The sequence below is a fragment of the Bacillus rossius genome (genome assembly GCF_032445375.1).
Source record: "Bacillus rossius redtenbacheri isolate Brsri chromosome 4 unlocalized genomic scaffold, Brsri_v3 Brsri_v3_scf4_1, whole genome shotgun sequence".
In the NCBI taxonomy this organism is placed as follows: Eukaryota; Metazoa; Arthropoda; class Insecta; order Phasmatodea; family Bacillidae; genus Bacillus; species Bacillus rossius.
The window spans coordinates 28853764-28878078 of NW_026962010.1; the positions used below are offsets into that span (position 1 = coordinate 28853764).

The 24315-nt window shown below is 40.7% G+C and overlaps 1 protein-coding gene across 1 annotated transcript; it reads right to left on the reverse strand.

Moving 5' to 3' along the window:
* Window positions 1-876: 876 nt before the first annotated feature.
* On the reverse strand, window positions 877-6080 carry LOC134541738 (uncharacterized). Its single transcript, XM_063385387.1, has 2 exons — window positions 1634-6080; window positions 877-1091 (listed from the first exon to the last, which is right to left on the reverse strand). The coding sequence occupies exon 1, from the start codon at window positions 5398-5400 to the stop codon at window positions 3430-3432; it is 1971 nt and encodes a 656-aa protein (XP_063241457.1). The 5' UTR covers window positions 5401-6080; the 3' UTR covers window positions 877-1091; window positions 1634-3429.
* Window positions 6081-24315: the final 18235 nt, after the last annotated feature.

A 24315-nucleotide genomic window follows, 5' to 3' on the forward strand; every position in this document is an offset into this window, starting at 1 on the left:
AGAGAGAAAAAAAACGCTATATTGAAATTTCCAACAGCCATATTTAAATTTCGAAAATAACCCGCCATGTTTCAGTATGCTTAAAAGCCCCAACCGCCATATTAGCTATGACTGAATAAACATAACCTCAATACCTCGCGCACAGAGAGCGAGATGTTGTCCGCTGGAGCGTCACTCATAAACTGCGCAATTATAATCCCCACATCATATTAGAAGCATAATAATGTCTTTAAAAACAACACTGTGTGTGTGCAACATGCCAAGTAATAAGCATAGTTAAAATTTATAATATTGTAAAGAAAGTTAAGTACTAAGCATAGTTACTATTACTTTACATCGAGTAAAATAAATATTATAAATATAGAAAATAAGCATAGTTAAATTTTTATTATAATGTATAAACAATGTGTTAAGCATATTTAAAATTCATAATATTGTAAAGATGGGAAATAAGCATAGTTAAAATTTATAATATTAAGCATAGTTAAATTTTATAATATTAAGCTTAGTTAAATTTTATAATATTGTACAAACACTCTGTAGTAATTGGCTCTCGGTCAATGTGTTAAGCATAGTGACTATTACTTTACGTCGAGTTACAAACGCCGTGCTGGAAACCTCGCTCGTGCGCCGGCGACCAGGAATGTGTTTACCTGCTGGGTGACAGTGAAAGTGTTTACCACAGAGAAACAAGGTCAGGCCATCGCTAAGTACAGGGAAGGAGCAAGCACAAGGAATATACAGAGGTGGAAAAAGAAATAATGTAGACAACACACGGGTAAAAAAGAATGTTGGTTTTATTTCAATTTTGGTATATTAATATATATATATATATATATATATATATATATATATATATATATATATATATATATATATATAATAGCCACGTCGCTCATCCACGGTTGGCGGACGACCCCAACCCCGAAGGCCCCGCCAACACCACAGCACCCGCGGGTAATCCCACAGAGGATGGTGGCTGTGGCTCAACCTCCAACACCTCCTCCATAAAAAACAGCTCGGCTATCTCTCTCGGTATAAGGGCTGACAAATCATCACGTGCTGATACAGCCATCTCGTGTTGGAGAGATCTGCAGAACAATACATACGCGGTAGCTACAGCATAACCTAAGTGTGTAAAACAATTACGTTAAGATTTGTAAAGAGAAAATACGATAACGTTTGTATAAATTACCTGTGTAGAAAATAAATTACGTATGTATAAATTATGTTAAAGACATTCTAGCTTTAAATTAAAAAAATTCATTAATGTTTGTATAAAATATGTTAACATTTCTTTTTGTAAAATAAATAACTAGTGTAAAAGAAAATTACGTTAAGATATTTTAAAGATAAAATAAATACGTGTAAAAGAAATTATGTTAAAGACTTGTAAAAAATACATCAGCCATTGTAAAAGAGGAAAATAAAATAATGTTCACATGTGTAAAATTAAATTATATAAACATGTGTAGATAATAAATTACAATAAGACCATTCTAACGTTAAATTAAAAAAAATTACGTGTGTATAAATTACTTTAAAATCATTCTAGCTCTAAATTAAAAAACACGTAAACAATTATGTTAACATTTCTTTTTGTAAATTAAATTACTTGTGTACTGTGACATACCAATAGGTTATTCCCCACGTGCAATGGTGTGTGGTTCGAGGGGTTGGGAAGGATTGGAGCGCTAGGCCACCCCTCACTCGGAGACGACAGCATAGCTGAACGTAACAATGGGAAAGGGCTAATCGTGGTCCGGGGAAAGGCGTAGGTTCTTATGTCCCCAAGGTAGAGTGCTGACACCGTCTTCAGAAAGCCAATGCTTATCATCTCCTGAAGACAATGCTACCTTGGTCACACGCTCCGTAAACACAGTGTGGCCTCGCGATCGGAAATGGTGTTGGGTCGCGAGAACCCGTGAATTTTGAAGCAAGCATTCCAGGTATTGAGGAAACAGGAGTAAACGAAGTGCGCTGGCATTGATTCCCTTGGCCTTATGTGTCGAAGAACCGTCCTCCATCTTAAAACACGTAAAGCTTCAGGCGAAGACCAACAAACTCCGTGATGATATTGCCAGCGGCCTCATCCTTCATCACCCCCGTTACACTCTTATTAACCAAGGGGAAGCGTTGCTCATTACCTGGCGCATAATTTGAAGTATCGAAACGGGAAGCTAAATCGGGGCGAATCGAATCGTAAATGTTGTCACACACAACGTGGTAAATTAACGAATCTGTATCCGTATACTGGAGATGCAGAGACTGTGGAGGGAATTTCTTTTGCATGTAATTATAATGAAAATCGTAGAGAACTAATTTTGATAAATCTAAAATGGCGACACCTGTGTACAAAGGTCTATCAAAGGTAATCGTCCCTTTTTGCATCTCTATAAGGACTAAACTCTCATCGATGATTCACCGAGCCTTGAATGTTGGACGACTAATCAGCTCAGCCACCCCACAAATGGAATCGTATCGTGAAGCAATGCGTATATCCTTATGCTTTCGCGTATTTGCCAAACTTTTTCCGTAAACAGAGTTCGACAGTAATTTAAAAAACGATTTCTCAAAGGGGTTCGCAGCCTGGGCACGATGCTCAGCATTAAAGGCTATATAGTCCCTCATCCATGCCGCCTGCGCAAACCGCAGCACGCGGTGAACCTGGCCGATGACCGCCCCATACTGAACGTAGTGCCGCAGTGTTTTAGCATGGACAACATATTAAGTACGCGGCGCGAGAGTTAACAGTAATTTACTCATACGTCCGTTTGGCGGTACGCCATTCACAGGGGCCAGAGGCAGATCTGATAGGCAATCGTGACAATCATCGGGAAAGGTCAAATCTAGTTCCGCGAAAAATTATGTATCACCATCGATGTCAATGGTGTTGAAATCCCAACTCGTATACTCATCCCTGGGAACCCATTGGAAGTTACCCACAGGAAGCTTATCCAACATTGTGTGAGCATACAGTGCGTTAACATCGAAATAACAGATGTACGAAGACGGAAGGCTCTGGTCGTGACTGGACATGTACACATTGTTAGCTTTCGCGTGACATCGACTTACGTTTGTAATACCTCCACGAACGGCAGACTCTAGGAGGAGGTATATGTCCGGGTCGGTCACAAGTTCAAGATGCACACCGGTCTTAATTAAAAGTGCATCCCATGCGAGCGAGGGAGCGGTTATGTATTGTGCGGGATCAAGCGAATAATGCTGTAGGCAAACAAAACGAAACGACTCGAATATATCGGCCAGCAAACAAGTATCCACCTTAAGGTAACTAAGTGCGTACTCTTTCAATGTGGCACAATGGAATACGTCTTAAGCCCTTTGAGCGTGAGTATAGTCCAGATCACTCACGTCCATGCCACTCATTACGTTATGGAACGCATCCTTTGGTGGTAGCGAGGCAGTCTGCTAATGTTCACTATACTTAACAAAGTCATAGGGAAACACACCTTTACGCGTAGCTAACTGAAACTGTGTGTCATCCGGAAACATTGAACGGGTGAGTTTCAACTGATCCGGCGTGAGATTGCCAGCGAGAGTTTCCAGAGATGAATTTAAAAAGTTAAGTGAATCAATAAATCTAAGACGCACAGCGCGCACGCCTCCTTGCGCATTACCTGAGACATGTATGTATTTAGTAATACATTTATAACTCTCTAGAGTTACGCCTAATACTTTGACCTCACCGGGATTCTTCACAACAAAGGAGCCGCCCAGCTGTGCAATCCGCCGCGAAACTAAATGTTTAATTAAAAAGTGGGCATCATAATTTTGCAAATTATGGAATACCGCGACAAGCTGTTTCTTTTGCATCCTGAAAGCAAGGTTGCATTTCGAATGGGCATAACCACGTATTTCACCAGTCAAATGGCAGTGATCGAGCACCTTCTGCCCAGCCAATACCTTCTTACAGATATGGCAATGTGTTTGACTCGCAAGCCTTGCAGAGACGGCTGGAGTCGGCGTCTTAACAGGAATGGTCTTTGAATAAATATCACATACCCACTTTGTCATTGAAACTAATTCGGCGACCATTTCAGCAATACAATTATCACCCTCGAATTGCACATACCTGGTCAAAGAGCTATCGTATCCACACACTAACAAAATGCTGCATGCGTATGGTACATGTTCGTTTACCTGTGCGGTATTAGATGTCTCATCACCGGGTAAACAGGTGGATATCGGCTTAAGGTATGACTCGGTGTCACAGTACGCAATACAGCCAAGGCGATCCTGTTTTGCAATATTTGTAAACTGTAAATATTTGTTCTCCTCTGTAGGGAAACAGGAACGCACTGCTTGATGCTGGCTGCAGAGAATAGTGTGTGAAGTTAACCTGTCTTCACTTGAAAAGTATTGAAGACAGCGCTCGCAAATCCATTTCTTACTAGTAGACTTTGACAGTTGGGAACGTAATAACCTGGACAGACTCTTAATTGTTACAAAGTGTAGGTGCTCTGCCGCGCCACTAGAACGAATCGCTAAAATATTTACATATCTCGCTCTTCGCTCAGAGGATATGCGAAGAGGCTGGATAGAGGATTCAGATTTGCCACTAAAACATTCATCAACAATACTTCCCTTACTGTCTACGCATGCATAAAAGTTAATGGAAATATTATTGTTCCTCTCGAATGTCTTAATCTGATGGAGAGTGGACGGGAAACTCAAACCAGACGTATTGAAAGCCACAAGTGGATCCGGATACGAACTGGCTCGGTTAACATTAGCTTCCGCCGGCATCACACGTGCCATAACGGCATACAGAAAGCAATGCTGCTTGGGACATTCAATATTGACACAAGCTTTCCTATTGGATAAAAACGTCGGTAATTTCGTGTGCGGCGCGCCAACGGTGAAAGCCCTATAGCTTGAAACATGTACATCCATGTTAATCAATCGCTGTAGAGCCCACCCACTGCCACGAGCAGCGAAATCGCTAACGTTCCTATTGACTTCCGGAATGAATACTGAATCATAGATTTCCCCTACCTCATCAGAGAGCAGTACCGCGGCTGAGTGGGTTGTAAAATGAAATGTCTCACTCGCGCCTCCCTCCACAGATTCCTTAACAAATGTAGCCGAGAGTGAAATGTAGACTTTAAAAGGGCGTACCAAGACGGAAGTTAAGGCCAGAAAGGGAACCCTAAATCTCTGTAGAAACCGGTCCAAATCGGGATCAATAGACTCAACATCATTTCCCATCCGAAAGTCCATTATCTGGTTAGCAAAAGCAGAGTCCAAGATAACACTCTCCAGGGGAGGCAAGTCGCCAGCTTCATGCGACTCCACCCTGGACGCCCGCGCGCTGTCGCGAGTGTCCGACGTGGAAGCCTCACTGGGATGGGGTCGCTTTGCCTCGGGGGGAGTAGACATGGCGAGGAGGGGATAGACGGGAAGTTACGTTCAGCGGTACAAATAATGTTCTGGAAACATAAAATAATCATAATTTGTAAATATTAAAGTAAACGGTTTTGTGTATACTGAGTGAAGCCCAAGCTACTTAAGCGTGATTGAGTGCAAACTATGTGAACATGTAACGCCGTAAACGCGACTGAGTGCACTCCCCTCCGCTCCGTGCTGTGTTGTCATGGCAACGAGCCTTTCCCCACCCCACAGTCAGGGAGGGAGTCCGCCCAGCCAGCAGTCGGGGACCGCGTAGAGACGTAGAGACGTGATTAATAGAAAATGTGTAATACAATTAACACTAGCGGATGAGACTTACCTCACGTAGCATGCGCGGACATCAAATGCAAGCAATCACCTCCCGCCGGCGGTATTTATACATGCCCAGCTAGGTCAGTCCGGGTTGGACACACTTTTACCACACGTCCTTAAACATGTACGTCACACGGACGTTTTCCGTCTTAAGACAAAATTTAGTGTGAACACATTTAAAAAAAATATTTATGTGGTTTGTAAGGTCAAGTGTGAACACATTTAAAAAAAATATTTATGTGGTTTGCAAGGTTAAGTGTGAACACATTAAAAAAATATATATATTTATGTGGTTGTCAGGGTCAAGTAGAAAGAAAAATACATCGAGACATTTTTGTTTTGTTTTTAATAGCCCACACCCGTTGGAATAAAGTTACAAACCTTTTTTTTTTTAAAAACGTATTACATTGAAAACAATTTACTTATAAAAGTTACATTACGTTGAATTTAAAAGTTACACTGAAATTAATTTTACGTATAAACGATTTTTACATATAAAGATATTACACTGAAATATATAATACGTATAAACAATTTACATATAAATTAAAGTTACGTTGAAATTAAGTTTAAATGATATTACATTGTAATTAATATTTACGTATAAAATAAATTATATTTTCTTTATAAGGTCTGTAAGTAATTTGCGCAGTGCGGTTCTGGCAATGTCTAACACTCTTTCGTCCAATGCTTGGTCATTGCTCACCGCTGGACCCAGGTCGCCCTCATCCAGGCCTCGCGCTCTGTGGGAGAAAGGGCGGCGTCGGCGTCTCGGCTCTACCGACGGCGGCGAGGTCTGGCTGTAGGCGGGCAATGGCGGCTGCGTCTCGAAGGCGTGTGCGTAGACCTCTTCACTTGTTGCGGGTAGAGTTGTATCGTTGCGTAGCATACTAACGCAGCACTCGCCGAAGCCGGGGCAGGGAATCACTTCTAGAGGCAGGTCTCCCGGTCTTGGGTTGTGAATATGTTTCGAGTGCACAGTAGAGTCACATTCTTCCGTAACATGTCTCAACGCACCCTGACTCCACTCACTATACTCTACACTGCCTACGCCTGGAGTTACATCTGGATACGTGTTCCGGGGATTAAAGCTAGCCATCTTTACACCGTCACTATTTCTGCATGACTGTTCACGCATGGACCTGCGGGTCTATTTAAAACAATATTTACCAGATGAATAAGTAAATGTATTATGCAATCACAGCACTCTGAACGGCAACGTTTCGGTGCACTATCTGTTGCTTGGGTATTTAGATACAAAGACATTGTGACGTTGTTTTCTCTGGACCACCGAGCTATATTTATATCGACATCTCGTTTTTGTTTTTTACGTTCTCGCCTCTTGCTGCGACCTTGGAGCCTACCCCTCCTCCTCCTCTGACATTTCCGCATTCTCATCGCTCTCGGCAATGTTTTCAACCATCCATGCTCTGAGCACGCTGCGTTGTGGCGCGACGATACCGGTCTTGTGCCTCTGTGGTTGTTGCTGTACGTTTTATCTAATATCTTTAATGATGGGCAGCCATATTCACTTTGAACGTCCACTATGCGCACATGTTTGCAACAATGTTTAGCTAGCCAATATTTCTGTTCGGCCCCGGCGACGATTATAGTTCCACTCAGGTGCGCCGCCAATATGTTTGGCAGACTTGTGTAGGGAAATATTCCGTCTTCCCATTTCAAATTGTGGAAGTTGTTGGTGAGCCACGAGTTTGTTTGTTGATGTTTTCTAATTAAATGTTCCCACGCAAATGGTGGTTGAAACGAGCGCGTAATCACATTCCCTTCAGAGTCTGCGATGCTAACTTCCTTAACGATAAACCCGTGCTGTGAGAATAAGCCTTGGAGGTTAACACACTTCGCCATGGCAGCTGAGACACGACTGAACATACATCGCGTTTAGCTCATTATTTTAATACTTTGATCCCTCGCGTTGTACGATACTAATCTATCGTGTAGAATAATTGCGTATGCCTGTGTTAGCGGCGGTATATTGTTTGCTGCGGTAATGTCTATTTTACAATCTATGACGGTTGAGGTTAGTTTTTCGTTTTGACGTGACACGTTGAATACAAAGAGAGGGGCCTTATCTTTAAATCCCTCCGGGTCAAGTAGAGGTGTATTTAGTCTACCGTAGTAGCTCGCTTGAAAGTCCGAGTACATATTATATGCAAGTAGGTAGTATCCATTTGTAAAGTTTATTGCTAGGTCCGAATATGGATACGCCTCGGAATTAAGATAGACCTTGATATTTTGTAAATTACAATGGTCGAATTTAGATTTGTTTGCGGCTAGAACATTATGCCTGCCGGTTTGAAATGCCACTATTATATAACGAGGGTGTTCGCTGGAGAAGCTAGATTTTACAGCCCAACTGACGCTCTGTGATGGTGGTAAACTCAGGTAAACTTCTACGCCCCACGATCTGAAAGCCATATCTATGTCGCGACCTTTTTCAATCATTTTCAACAGCCGTGTGCGCTGGGCGGGGCTTACCATTACATGCGGAACAAGCCAGTTGATAGATTGAAAACTTAATGTCACTTGCTGTGGCTGATCGCTTGTGTCCATTATAGCGTTAGTATAAATGTTTGCGGTGATTATAACAAGCGTTTGTTTACAATTTATTAATATTTGTTTATAGTCTTCTGCAAAGCCTAGCAACTGGTTCAACGGAACGCATATTTCAAACTCTCCTTGCACTGTAAGTGGTAAACTGTAGTCTCTGTCCGGACACCATCCCGCCATCTTACTTACGGATTTTTCATCACGCGTGCGCGATAAATAGTTTTTCACCGTTGTCACAATTCCAACTTCGCGTACCTCGTCGATTGTCACGCCGTTAAGTTCGAATGATATTCGATTTATCATACTTAGTATACCATTGTTTACGATTTTTGCATTGTCTGGTTTCTGCCCGTTTGGTTTCGTGAATGCACCCCGAATTCGCAGAAACGTTTTAGCAATGTGCGTATACACGTCAGAGTTTTATATTGCTATAACTATCTCGGAACTTGGCTCGTACGGTCCCGCAATGTATGGTTTGTACGTGTGCATTTCACATTTTGAGACTGCATCGTCAAACTGTGGTGATTGTTGCACATCGAGTATACTATATTCCATTTGGAAATACTTTGAAACCTAATTTTTCTAGGAACCTCACGTTGGCAGGTGTTAACCGCTTGATGTTTGCTTTCGTACTGGCTCTATGCTTGCTCACCCCCGCCCCTTTATGCGAACCAAAGTATCTTACCCCCATACTTTTTTCAAATGTAAGCGTAGTGTAATCACCTCGTTTCTAAAGTTGATTAATTTACCGTTCTGGTCTACCACTCTAATAACCAACTCTCGTATTTGTTGCACGGTAACCGGACTGTAAATGAGTGTTTGAGGCGTTTCACTGAGCTTATATCCTGGAGGAACGTTCGGGGAAAATTTGTGTATTGTACTTTTTGGTTTTCCATTAAGGAAGCTGTGGCCAATAATATTCGCAGTGATTCTAATCACATTTACCGGCATCATGTTTACGGGCTGGGTCGACTCGTGAATTTTATTCGCCTCGTAGACTTCCGGTTCGAATCCAAGCATCGGGGCTAGGGAACAGTCGCCCGTGCAGTCGATTTGTGCATTGCTATGCAATACGCATTGTAGAGTGTTTGGATTACCTTTCAACGAAAACATTACGTCTGTGGGTAGGTGTTGTTTAATATACGTTTCAATGTCTAAGACTTCATAGGAACCTATATGTAATTTAATTTCTCGCATCATCTCTTTGTTCTTCAGCTTGTACCTAAACATCCGGTTGTTTTCGTCCACGTTCGGGATGGAATTGTATACGGTAAAATCCACGAGAGCGAGCTGCTATAACCCGTCACTTACGTCGATCGGTGGGAAGTGTGTTGAAAACAGTTCCGATGTGTTTCCACATAGTATTAGCGTGATGGACATGTTCTTTCGAAGCAGGTTCTCTTATATACCGAGATGAGAAACTTTATGCACAAGTGTCCGCAGTTGAATGCGTTTAACTTTTGCTGTCTATCTTAATTATATGTTATTTTGCAGCCTCTCAGGTATCGCTGCATTTCTAAAGGGGGCGGCAGGTCTCCAAAACTATCGTAATACCGAGCCGTACGACCGGCCTTGGCATACGCTACCCAATGCGTTCCGAGCCCCTTACTCGTATCTAAATTAATAATACCGCTCTCATTGTGATATGTTTTTGTGGGTAATTTATCCTTCATAAACACATTTCTAAAATGTGGAATTTTTAATTTCCTAATTGCTGTCTTTAAGTCTGTGGTGGTAAGGGCTTGCTTTGGCAGGTTACTCGGTATCCTCATTTCCTTTTCCCGCCCCCCTTCCTTCTTCTCCGCTTGACCCCTCCCCCTGACTTTGGGTAGGGACGCAGGTATAGGCCCGAACCATTTTTTGCACGCGCCCACATTTTACTATTGTGCTGTGCGTTGTTTACGGTCTTGGCTATAGCCGCCGCTCCGCCAATCAGGCTGCCTAGCGCAGCCAGCGCTGGGAAAATGAAAGGTAGTAGCCCGCCTTTTTTCGCGCAGTTTTCTTTGTTGAGACACCGCCGCCAATCTTACGTTTTACCCTCATTATATTATTGACTCCCCAAGCTGCAATCTTTTCACCGAATTTCGTTGCGGGATTCTTTGCTATTTGTGAGGCTTGGTTCGCTAATATACTGTCGGCTATATGTCTGTCACTTAGGTTATTACTTTTAGAATAGCTAATATAGTGGAGACGACACGCCTCGTCAAGGGAATTGACTCCTGTATCTCCGCGTGCTAGCCTCTTGGCGAGTTTCGTTCCCGGACCGCAGAAATTATATCCTGGCAGATGTACTTCTACTGACAGCTTGTTAATAACAGAGTTTATTATTCCTCCACCTCTTTGTACCTTCTTTCGTGTACAACGCATAACACTATACTGATTCGAGTTGGTATAAGTACGCTGTTTTTATAGTTTTCTGTTTAGTTGCGTAATGGAAGTAGTGCCACAGCGCGAGTCGCTGCCTGTGCGGATTACACAGGCTGATGAAGCCAGTGCTCGCGAGTCGCGGCATGGTTCTTTATTACCTTCGACAATAAGATGTTTGATTGTCGGTCCGTCCGAATGCGGAAAAATGTGTGTCCTACTTAGTTTACTCGAGGAACCGAACAGTCTTCGGTTCGAGAATGTGTATCTATATTCAAAATCGCTGCACCAACCAAAGTATAAACGGCTGGCTACGGTTCTTAGAGCGGTGGAAGGTTTAGGATTTTTCCCGTATACGGAAAATGCTGATGTGGTACCTCCTAGCGAGGCCAGGGTCAATTCAGTGTTTGTGTTTGACGATATAATGTGTGAGAAACAAGGAATTATACAGCAATATTTTTCTATGGGTCGACACGCACATGTTGATTGCTTTTACCTAGGTCAAACTTATGGCAGAATACCTAAACATTTGCTTCGTGATAATGCGAATGTTATCGTGCTTTTCCGCATGGATATGCTTAATTTGCGACATGCCTACGATGATCATGTAAACATTGATATGGTGTTTCGCGCGTTTAAGGATATGTGCTTCTTGTGTTGGAAAAATGAACATGGTTTTCTTGTTATCGTAAAGGATTATCCTTTACTTAATGGCAGGTATCGTTGTGGTTTTGATGATTTTATTGTTGCGAGTCATTGAAGGATGTCCTACAGCGTATCAAAGTTTGGAGGTGGTTCTCTGAAACGTCAGTTTGACTCGTGTATATCTCGCGATCTTGATGGGAATTCCGATTTGGGCGGAAAACTTTTAAAGCGTGTGGGTATGCCAAAAGATGGTGGGGATGGCGCGAGTAAACATTATATCGACTCGGTCGCGAGTGTAATCACTCGCACGGTGACGGAGGAGCTGTTGTGTCGGTTTACGGAGCTCAATTCGTCGTTTGTCAATGTACGGGATGTGCAGGTTGGTATTATCGAGTTTTTACGTAATATGGAGGTGAAGGAGCAGAGGTCTGTGGACCAAATCAATTCCCGTCTGTCGGTACTGCCAACAAAGTTGGGTGATATGTATGTTACTTTGTTGGAGAATAAACTCGATATATTTGAGAATACGATTATAGAAAAGGTAAACAGTATCTTGGCGGAATTGGTATTGAAACTTACCGCTAGTGGCGCTGACATTTTGCAACGTGTTTCTCAATTGGCTCGTACTATTGGTGTTGTTAAGAATGGTGTTGATGGATTGGTTTCTGCATCGACTGCGAGGACTGTTGCTAAGCGGCCTACACCTCAGAGACCGCCTCCTAAAACTTAGACATTTTGTATATAAAAAGGCTTTATGCTGTATGGTTCTCTTCAGTCATGTCTGCCGAGGCAAACGCTTTAGATCATGTCATACAGAACATACGTGCCAAATATATTTTTGCTAAGCGAGCGCGAATGGAGAGGGATGCGATTAATCAGGAAATGTTCAGGTCTGTTAATTCGCGTTTGGATAAGCTTGGACAGTCGTTCGTGCAGTCTATCCCGCAATGTGATATTGTTCCGAAACAAGAGTCTCCAGAGGTGAAGCCAGAACCGGTAATGAGTGATGGTTATGATTCTGACACTAGTATATGTCGCAATGTTATGAATGATTCATTCGGTGAATTACAGTCTTACTTACGGAGCTACAACCTTCGATCGGGTGATGGGACCTACGGTCTCTATAAAAGCAACAACCATTGGTTCTTAGGAGATATGGAAGTATTTTTTCACGATAATAATTTAATTCGCGTCAACGAAGAATTGGTACAGCCTGCTCCCGGCTTATTCGAATTATTGTTCCGCCGAGTGCCGCACACCTACTCCGATTCTGCCTTAAAACAATACGGTCATTTACTAGATATTACAAATGCTTATTATAAAAGAAATGATCCTACAACAAATTTTATAAAAGCGAAACGCATGCAAAGTTTGATATCATTAGGGGATTGTTTCCGAATATTGACTCATCTCAGCGAGGAAGTGGCTTGTTACAAAAAACATTGGATTTGCAACACACAAAGCAATTTATCTATTGGGACAACCCGAACCAGCTTTTTGCTCGCCTCAGATTACTAATGGCCTCGCAAGCTGCTGGCCATACCGGACATAGCAACGAGGTGATATCTATTCTTGAAGAGTTGAAGGAAGCTGGATATATCGCGAAATGAGTGTCGCACAACGTGGGATTTCTAATGAACTGCATCGCGGAGTTCGCAGAATTTTTCCTCGTAGACCTGTGTTGACCTATGGGCTTCGCGATTTATTACAGATTGATTTGGTGGAGATGATTCCGTACAGCAGGATAAATAGCGGTTTCAAGTACATACTTACTGCTATAGATGTTTATAGCAAACGTGCTTATGCGGTTCCACTTAAACAAAAGATGGGAATATTAGTCACCGCGGCCATGAAGAGTATTTTAAATGTGGCGGGAAGTTTTAAGAATATTCAAAGCGACGCTGGAGCAGAACTTTACAATAGACATTTTCAAGCCTTAATGGAAAAGTATGCAATTAATCATTACTCTAGTTATAGCAAAGTCAAAGCGTCTGTTATAGAACGTTTTAATAGGACTTTAAAGGATATGCTTTACCGTGAGTTCTCGGCACAAGGAAAATTAAGTGGCTTACACTTTTACCGAAATTACTTTCTGTCTACAATAATAGGTTCCACCGCACTATAGGCATGGCTCCGAATGCTGTGAGGGATAACTCTTTGCTACAAACAGTTTACAGATATGTTAAGAAAATAGATTCTAGACGGTTAAAGGCTCGCGTGGGTTCGTACGTACGTATATCAAAACACAAGACGATGTTTGAGAAGGGATTCAAACCGAGGTGGTCACACGAAGTTTTCAGAGTGGTCAAAGTTACGAATAATTATCCATGTGTGATTCATTTGAGTGATTTGGACGGTAATGAAATTAGAGGCGGTTTTTATGGTCCTGAGATTCAAGTAACTGCATATCCCGATACTTATTTAGTGAATAAAATTCATAAAAAGTGTGGCGAACGTTTCCTAGTGTCGTGGAAAATTTTTCCCGTTTCCGTAAAGACCTGGATTACTTAACGTGACGTTCGACTTTAGGATGTGGGTCGCCCGTCATTTCCCCTCCGGCTTTGTTTTTTCGGCCTCGCCGCCTGTGTTCGGCATAACAACTTTCCTGTCCTGAACCCTCCGCCATTCGCGAGCGAGTCCGGGACTTGAGCTTTCACCTTCCCTCCCTCCGGCCACGCGCAGCATCGGTAAACACTTTCACTAGCGTCAGGCTCTTTGTCAACAGGTCCCCGCATTACGCAGCGCGGCCACTGGTGTGAGACCATGCTTGCAGCTCCCTACACAACATTTAATTTATATTTATTTTGTTACATGTCACCGGGGTGGGTGGGGTGCATTCCGGTGAGTTTTTATTTTATGTATGCTTATTTGCTATTTTTTTATTACCTCGGTAACTTTTGTCGATCGTGCCGCATCTACATTTTATTCTTAATTACTGAACGCTTCGTGTTAACTGCAGGGGTCCTAACTATGCTTAGTACATTGGCCGAGAGCCAATTACTACACAGTGTTTGTACAATATTATAAATTTTAAATATGCTTATTTTCTATCTTAACAATATTATGAATTTTAAATATGTTTAACACATTGTTTATACATTATTATAAAAATTTAACTATGATTATTTTCTATATTTATAATATTTATTTTACTCGATGTAAAGTAATAGTAACTATGCTTAATACTTAACTTTCTTTACAATATTATAAATTTTAACTATGCTTATTACTTGGTGTGTTGCACACACACAGTGTTGTTTTTAAAGACATTATTATGCTTCTAATATGATGTGGGGAGTATAATTGCGCAGTTTATGAGTGATGCTCCAGCGGACAACATCTCGCTCTCTGTGCGCGAGGTTTTGAGGTTATGTTTATTCAGTCCTAGCTAATATGGCGGTTGGGGCTTTTAAGCATACTGAAACATGTCAGGTTATTTTCGAAATTTAAATATGGCTGTTGGAAATATAAATATAGCATTTTTTTTCTTTCGAAATTTAAATATGACTGTTTAGGCATAACTAGTGTGGGGGTGTGTGTTTTAAGCATACTTGTAGTGGGGTTGGAGACGTTTCTTTTCGAATACAACATGGCGGTTGCTTCTTTTGGGCATAATTTTTGTAATTTAGAAACATGGCGGTTAAGACATAGCTAGTATGGGGTGGGGTTTATAGACATAGCTAGAATGACTGTATTATTTAAACATTTTTTTCTTTTGAAATTTAAGCATAGCGATACTTTATTTATTTTCGAAATTTAAATGTTTAGGCATAGCTAGTATGGCGGTATTTCTTTTTCGAAATTTAACGACATGGCGGTTAAGCATAATGGCGGGGGTTTTAAGCATACTTGAGGTAGGGGGTTTATAGACATATTTTTTTTCGAAATTTAAGCATAGCTAGTATGGTTGCATATTTTTTTTAAATTTAAAGACATGGTGGTTAAGCATAATGGCGGGGGTTTTAGGCATACTTGGGGGGGGGGGGGTTTATATACATTTTTTTTCCGAAATTTAAGCATAGCTAGTATGGAGGGGCTTTTAAGCATATTTTTCGAAATTTAAACATAGCTTCTTTTAAGCATAGCTTCTTTCAGCATATGTTCATTATTTAATTCCCCATACTTCATCTGGTCCCGTGGTCTAGTGGTCAAGGCGTCCGCCTCGTAACCACGACGATGGTGTGTCCCAGGGATCGAATCCACCCACCGCCCAGGATTTTTTGTATACAATTCCCGCCTTCGGAGCGATGGTGGCGCGCTCCGGTAACTAAAAGCTGAACTAAGATGGCGGCCCCCAGTGTGACGACGGTGGCGCGCCCTGGTAACCAATGTCAACAACAATGGCGGCCTCCGTGAAACAAGATGGCGGCCCCCATGAAACAAGATGGCTGCCTTCAGGGGGGGTACTGGCGCTGTGTTTACATTTCAATGTTTACATTGAGCCAGTAATGTCTTGTCACTCCTACTTGGCAGTTCGAAGACTTTTTATTGACTGGTCGAAATATGTTGTATTAGCTATCGACGAAGAAGGCCATGATGTTCGTAAATGACTGATCTATACGTCTGACATTGTTCATTACTCGGTCTCGCAGTCCGAAGACGGTTGGTCTATATTGTGACGAGGCTCCGTCAGACGTCCCGCGTACACCTATACACATAACAATAAATAACCTATAACATTTGGGGGGTGGTAGCTGTTGGTAAGCATGGTACTCGAGATCAAGTCTTCTCCCTATACAGGAAGTGTAGGGTATAATTTATGTACTGAAAAGAAACATGATTAGTTCATTCAAGCACAGATTTTATTCACTAGGATAATAAAAAAAATAATAATAATCAACCAAATATTTGATTAACAAATTAATAATAAAGCATTTTACAATGGGATGGGATTAACGAATAAATAAATACATTAAATACACATTAAAGTGACGTCAGCCGGCAAACAATTATCTCTACAACATGGCGGTTCTCTCGTCGTCACAGCTACGCGGAAGGATAGTATACTTCCCAGTTACCACTACCAGCATGCTTATAACCAGACGTCGATTTTTCCCAAAACCAAATAATAAATAATAGAGGTGGAATACTACATTATTACTTAAAAGATTAAGACGAAGATCGTCCAAGAAATGATTGTGGCGAACGAGCCATGGCCAACCACTTACCCTTCTGACTTGAGGCGAAGCAAAGTTGTTTCAAACCGACGTGGACTCGGCTTCCAGAGAGGTCCCCAGGCAAAAAGCCTCGGCCCCTCCCTGGAAGGAGGTTTTAACTACAAAACTAGGCCATGCCGGAAAAACAAAAAAAAACACACGAACACCGGAAAACTTATCCACAAGGCAACTCGCGGTCCCGTCCCCTCCCTTCCCACAAGGAAAAAAAATGAAAAACAAGTGAAGTCAGCTATTCCTTCCGCGCAGGCGCGCACGAGTTTCCCCCTCTCCCTCTTGCGCTGCTCGATTGTTATTTTTCCGTCTACGTTTCCAAACTCGGACGCAAGATGGCATCACTAATCAGGACAGAGTCCTCGAAACGCGTACTCAAAAGCCTCGCGCGACAAACAAGAGACTAGCGTAGCGTAGCAGGTTTTTCTGGAACGGCGTGTTGCAACCTCTCAGCGGGCCCTGGCCAGCAACCCGCGAGAATTAGCTAACCACGCAGCCTCGCAAAAGCCCGCGGTGCCTGTAAACTAATGTCGCAGCAACCTATATTCCCATACCCGCGTGTCGAAATCAACCGGCCGAGCCTGGAAACGTGCACGTACACCAACACGTAAACCTGACGAGAAACAAAATTACAATAAAATTTAAGAAAAAAAAGTAATGAAATTTTCAGACCGTGACATTACCCCGGTCTACAAGGGCTTGTGCCCCACAAGCCATAAAAATTCCTAACAATGAATAAGACCAAGGGGCAAAAATTTATAAGTTAAATGCCTACTTGACCAAGACAGCGCACGAAGGTTAGGTTTTACCACAACAATTACATTCAAAGTCTAAACTGAAAAAGTTAAACCAATACAAAATACAAAATAGCCCAGGAAACAATTCTTTCCTGTAAGAATCGATGGTGGCTGGCACATCGTAAAACTACTCGTACGACATACAACTAGGAGAGGCATGAACCGTGGACAGATCAGCCCTAGTTGAAGCTGGAGAGAAGAGTCCTTGAAGTGTGATCTGCAGCTCACACCCAGGATCCAGCCTTCAGAGCAGTTCTGCCCTCAGCCTACCTTCCTCGCAGCATGTCATCGGGGATGTCTCCCCAGTGAAACTGAACAAAAATTTCAACACCAGTATCAAAATCTCACCAAAGAACATACACGACACTGTCAAGCCTATTTAAACAAGTTAATTAGGGGGGGGGGTTATTCTTAACGTCATATCAAAACATTATGTTAATACAAGGTTGATAACAAAAAAAGAAAAGTTAATTATTCCATTAAGTAAAGCTGTGAAGTGACCCTATTGAATAATTAGCAAACAATGTTCACATTTTATAAAGTGACTGATTAACACAAAAAGATCCACCCTACATTTACTCTTTATCAGTTCCATAAACAGCATAACTAACCAAGGATGAGTCCAGGGGCATGTTATTCTCCAACAACAACAACAAAGATGATCATAAATATGTCAATAAAAAGAAACAAACACAGGTAAAGTAAAATGGGAGCTTGGCCTCCAAGAAAAACAAAGGAATGGACTATACAAGTCAGGAAAACAAAGGATAAACATCAGGAAAGGAACCTGAAATGTCCATAGGATTAGGTGAAGTCCAAGATCTTCATAACACGCCTCTGCAGCTACTAGCTACAGAACAGAAAAAAAAAAAAAGCATTGTCACTGGTTGGCCGAGAGTAACTGATTTCTTCGTTCGGCCCAAGTCGACGAAAACGAGCCCTACGCTGATCCGTTTCTTCATTCTTTTTAGACAGAAAGTTCGCATACACACAGCAACCAATTTGGGAAGGGGCTTCCACCGTATAACTCCTCATGAGTTATAAGCAGCCCACCACACAACAGGGGAGGAAACAGTAATCCATCTCCCACACAAGTTCAATGGCTGCACAACACATGGTCCTCAGTCAGGAGGACATACATGGCGAAGGAAAGTTCTTCACATAACTTACGTAACGTAATCGTTGAAGTCTCTGGATGTGTTACATCGATGCACTGTCTCTTCTTCAAGAAAGAAAAAGAAAACATAAACACTTGTTGCTAACAACTCTGCCTCACTTGAGTCTGTGGAAAAAGGAATTACACTGTCTTCAGAGGCACGAGTGCACACAGGTTCGGACAGGGGAGGGGATAGACCAGGAACAAGGTATCCCTACCCAGGTTAAATCAAAGGCGAGCGTAGACAAATAAATTAAAAAAAAATTAACCCTAGATTAATAATTGCTTGGACCCCTAGATTCATCCTCGATTGTCGTCTCTTTTTTTTTTTATTCTTTAAGCAAAAAGTAAAACCTCTGAACTGAACAGTTAATTACAAAAACATTATAAATCCTAACCACAAAAGTGTTTAACAACTATGTGCCCTTGATGGGGAAAACAAATCAAACATAAACATCAGTTCTATAAAATTAATCACACAGGGTGAGGTAGACATGAAATTCCTCACCTGACTCACTAACCAACTTAGATTTTAATCGACAGTTCTCAGAAAATTGATCACGTAAGTTAAAGGTTTCACTTGTAGTTGCAACATCAGTCTGTACAGTAGGCAGAGCTGCCAACCTCAAATCACACCCATCAGTAATGGCAATTAGGTATATGAAAAAAGTACGCGTCAATCATGCACGATAAATTTTTCCTGGGGCATTATAACACACTCACAAGATAAAACAACGACAATAATATGCAAAAGAAACAGAAAAATATGAATACAATGCAAATTAATACATAAAAAAATCTATTTGAACAATACAATCATCTGAATATGTAAGAAATATTAATAATTTTACTGGATATTTTGAATCTTCAATTCAATGTATTCAAAGTTAAACTTTAAAACAACTGTCTTTTTATTTGCTTCTTTTATCCTGGTTCGATAAGAAATGTCATGTAAACAAACAAGACAAACACAAGGACTTGTAAACAATAACTGCGTTCGTTACTTTCGTTTCTTCAGATGTAGCGAAAAAACGAAGATATAGATTTATTGCTAGTCACGGCTTTAAAATGTTCTGCATGTTTCTTTGATTCAATATGCCGTCTACAGTCATCCCTTTCACCATGTGCAATCGAAAAGTCACACGCGCATACATTACAAAACCGTGGCGTTCCAAACATTTGAAAACGACAATCATGGCCATTCTTTTGAATATTTAAGTGGAAAGTTCTGAAGTCTTGCGTGTTTTTTCCCACAGATGCACATTATTCTGTCACACGCTTCATTTCTACAACCGGCACTGAAGAACACAACACTATCGAAAAAAATAAAAAAATTTTCACGTCTGTAGACACGACAAAAACCGGACAAAAACACTATGATGAAAAAAATGGCTTTCAAGAAACAAATTAATACAACACAGGTTAGCCAAAGTACCGTACAAAAATTATCGTGATGTAAGTAGCCTTCAAACGATAAGTCCGAGGATATGTACTAGTTGTATCGTACAACGGACGTAATACCATCCCATTATTATTTGAAAACACGAGAATTAATTTACTTATTTCGACAGTACATCGAACATGCGCACACTTACTAGTTCCGTTATTTGAGCAACCAAGCGAAGTATTCAAACAGCGTTCACGAAACACGCACAGCAGAAACGTAAATTTTTCCGTTACCATGCAGCACAAAGCCTCGTTTCCGTAATAAACTAGCGATGTTCCGTAATTCCGTAATTCGGGGTTAAAATCCGTAATAATTACGGAAAATCCGTAATGGTTGGCAGCTCTGAGTAGGTGAGATTTCCTCAGTTTTCGGTAATTTCCACTTGAGTGACAACCATTTCCATAGCAGAAAAAGAATCATACACATTATGACACCAAGTATAAATACAGTTATGCTTATCTCCATTGTTAACATGACATTTTCACTAAAAGCTGATACGCGGGGGAAGGTACCAATCCCCACTAGATAAGGGTTTCTTACAACAATTAGTAATAAAGTACCACCAATCACAAATAAAGAAATACTTTGTAAATGTTTTAACAAAAAGCTTACAACTTCCACCGGGTCTCGCAGCTGTAATTCGTCGGGCTTCGTAAAGGAACGTGAAACGACCAAATTCAAGTGAGGAATAACAGAAGGCCAATCCTCGTCTAAACAATCTTCTAATGAAGGAAAAACTGTGTGTGAAGATGCTGTTAAAGGTAAAATCTTTAATTTTTTTAATTTTGACCAAGCAGCTGGAATCACATGAATCATTTGGAATTTAGCTTTAGAAAGAAAATCACACGGATAAAGTTCATTAATTTTAAGCTCATCATTCATGTACAGGCGACAATCGCAAGGGACCTCAATGTCCACAGCGCCAGGTCGATCTGCAGCCGCTAAAAACAAGGTTTGGTTCTTATTTACTAGACACTGTACTTCTAGTTTACCAACAGGGTTAGTTAGAAAATACCGTTCAGGGCCAGCCTGCGTAATCATGAGGTGGGTTCCTGAATGGCATCTGTAAGCACACAGTTCACCAAGTTTCTCTGCAGTCACTCCCTGAAACAAAGCTTTAGGACATAGAGAACTTCCCATGGCATCACCTGAAAATCTGGGCACAAAACATAAACTGTCTTCGAAGGGACGACAATCCAACAAATTTCTACCCTGAATGGTCACCAGTTGCTCATTATTTACGGCTAAAAAGTTTGGCTCGTGCTCCAAGTGGCAAGTGTTATTTTTCCAGCGGAAAGGTACCGCAACAAACTGAAATAATTTCCAATTGGAATTAACATGAACAATAGGTATCTTAAGTTTGACATACAAGTTCTCCTGATAAATGTGACAGCGACAAATAGGTAAATGAAAATACTTTTGTACTTGGTCAACACTAATAGTTAATCGATTCTAAACAAAGATGGGTATAGATTAACTATTTGAAAAGTCTTAAAAAAAAATTATTAAACATACCCACAGGTACAAACCTCATTACCAAAACTAAATAATTTTACCAATAATCTCATCAATCAAAATTTAAATTATTCTAACGATCTGACCTCTGGCACCTGGTTCACGAATGGCTCCAACCTAAAATCGATGACTAGCAACATGCTTCTAACTTTTTCAAAACAACAAAAGCCAATAGATGCCTAACATCCACCTCCTGTGGACACACATTGTGGGACTCTAACCCAACAACAACAAAAGAAAATTCTCAGTGGCAGGATTGGCTCGACCAATCCTCCCTGTGGTGCCAATTCCCTGGCCCACCACGTCTACCCAGTCACAACCAGGGCCTCCATGCCCTCACGCTACAGCCCATTCCTCCAGGGTCTGTACAACATAACTCCGTTAACTTCCTAAAATGGCATCTTCAACAAATAAATTTTATTAACACAGTAACTACTCAATCGAACCAGGGCCATAGCCAAAATCAACAATCAAAACAAGGCAAAAATTAGGTAAGTTACTTTTAACCATTATTTACTATTTAACTTAGTCTCTTAGAAAAATAAATAAACTCCAGAATCGACAATCATAAAATGAAACTGCTCAAAAAAAAATACTTTACTTTATTCGCTTAACATCTGCCTGTTATTAATAAACCATGAAAGCTGAAATAAAAATTGCATTAAACATCCTAGACAAAAATTAAAAAAAAATTAATGAACCTGATAAGAAAAATAAAAATACTTTCACCTTAACATCTGCTAGGTTGTAGGCAGCAATCAGCAGGTTGGTCTCGTCGGGTGAAAACAGCAACACCTCGAAACAACAGCTACTGGTGGTGCCATCAGATTCACTCTGATGTGCAGCCAGCAACACCATGCTCAGTCTTCTTAGTCGTGCAGTCAGTCACAGGTCACCACTGAACTGAATACTGTAACACGACTTTCACAAAACCGATAAGAATCAAGCACAAACAAAACAACTTCATAAAAAATTTTTTTTCTGTATCACAAAGCCAAATCCAAAATTTTTTTTGTAATTAAAATAAAATTGTAAATAAATAAAAATGCTTTAATACTTGTGCCAACAAATGTATAAGGGGCACTGTATTAAAAAAAAGAAACTTATTTAAATTTTAATTATGTTGAGAGAACAACTTAAAACCTTACATTCCAAGTATGATAAACAAAATAAATTCAAAAATACTCAATCATAACTGTCCCAACTCACTCTATTATTTAACTTTATTACTTAAAATACTTTACTCAAAAACCAAACTTAAAAAAAAAAATTAACTCACTTCCATTATCCTTAACACAATAAACTTTCTCATAAATTAATTCAATAAAATTTACTTTAATACGTAGGCAGGTACACTAACTCACTCTCCAACAATGATTCACATTTCCCTACTTCCTAACTTTAAGAACAATTCCTTAACTTAACCCAGGGAATTTACCTCCAGGGCAACCAAAAATTTCGCTGTAGTGCCTATCTCCTATAGGCCCACTACACAACAGGGGACTCTAACCCCACAAACCAAATTAATTGAAGTGGTACCCTTATCCCGTACGGGATAGCCACTTCCGGTACTACCATGGGGAACTCCTGCCCCAACTACTAACAACACAGGGTTCTCCCGACCCTTAACCAGTAGCCAGCCCATCTTCTATGGGTCTGCGCTACCGTCCCTACTCTCCCAGGGACACCTCAAATTGTCCCAGCTCATCTCCTATGGCTGGACAATCACAACAACTCTCTCATCTCAAAAACTGTTCCCCTGGAGTTCATTCCCTTAACCTACACAAATAAACAAACCTCACACTATTCTCAGAGCTAATCCCTTCTAATGTGTACCTCCTATAATTCGAAAAGAAAAGTTCAAAAAAAAATTAATTATTATCAAAACAAAAATAATTATAATGACAAATAAATAAATACTTTAAAGTTATTAAGTTAACTCATAAAAAAAAACTTAGACGGTGTGGTGTAGTCAATGACGCACATAAAATTAATCATAAAAAAAAATAACTGTGAAACTCTTATCTGTCTGACGTCCAGCCGGCCGGTAAACACCGGGCCGGAACGATTCTTGCCGCGCCGTGCCGAGCCGTGCCGAGCCGTGTCGCGCCAGCGGGCTGATTACGAGTACACACTTTGCGTTATAAGTTGCGATAAATAACGAAGGTTTGCGAAGAATATCGCAGGAACCAGCAACGTGATTACGAACACCTCCTGTTTCGTTAAACTTCGAAGATTGATGACGTTGTGGCGGTATATATCGCAAACTTTGATTACGAGCACACTTTTCAAGTGATATTTATCGCACCGGAGCTACGTTATATATCACGGGCATTTCAAGTGGTGATACGAAGCGATTGTGAGGTAAGTGATATAATTACTCTTAAAAATAATGTCCTCCCGTCCTAAAAACGGCATTATAATCGCACATTATTGTTTTAAATATAGTCGAGCACGATGTAAAGCGATGAAGTTAAACGAAAACAATTGTTTTAGGTTAGCGTGTGTATATTTAACACGCGAACATTATTTTTAACATGCTATTTCTGTTTATTAATTGTACCATGAAATCATTGTTTTCAATGCATAGTTTGTGTGGAATAATTATGAAGTGGTTTAAATACGATCAAAGTAGGTAAGAAGAATAAATAAATGCCGTGTCATAGCTTATCAAATTAATCCTAACCTAAAGAGCGATATTATTTACACGAACATTATGAACATAACATAGCTATAAATAGTTCAAGTAGGCTGCTTATGTATATTTTGTGTTTGGGTATTTGCTCAACCGTTGCCTACGAACGGCTTAACATGCATTTTTGTTTAATCTGTGCGCTTGCGCTTGTAGACTTCAGACAGTAAATGGTATATTTCTCTATTTAGTTTCAGAAAGCTATTTCCGGCCTCCTTGTG

What these genes read in the sequence shown, in the direction of transcription:
- LOC134541738 (XM_063385387.1), bottom strand. Translation starts at nt 5,400, where the DNA reads ATGTCTACTCCCCCCGAGGCAAAGCGACCCCATCCCAGTGAGGCTTCC.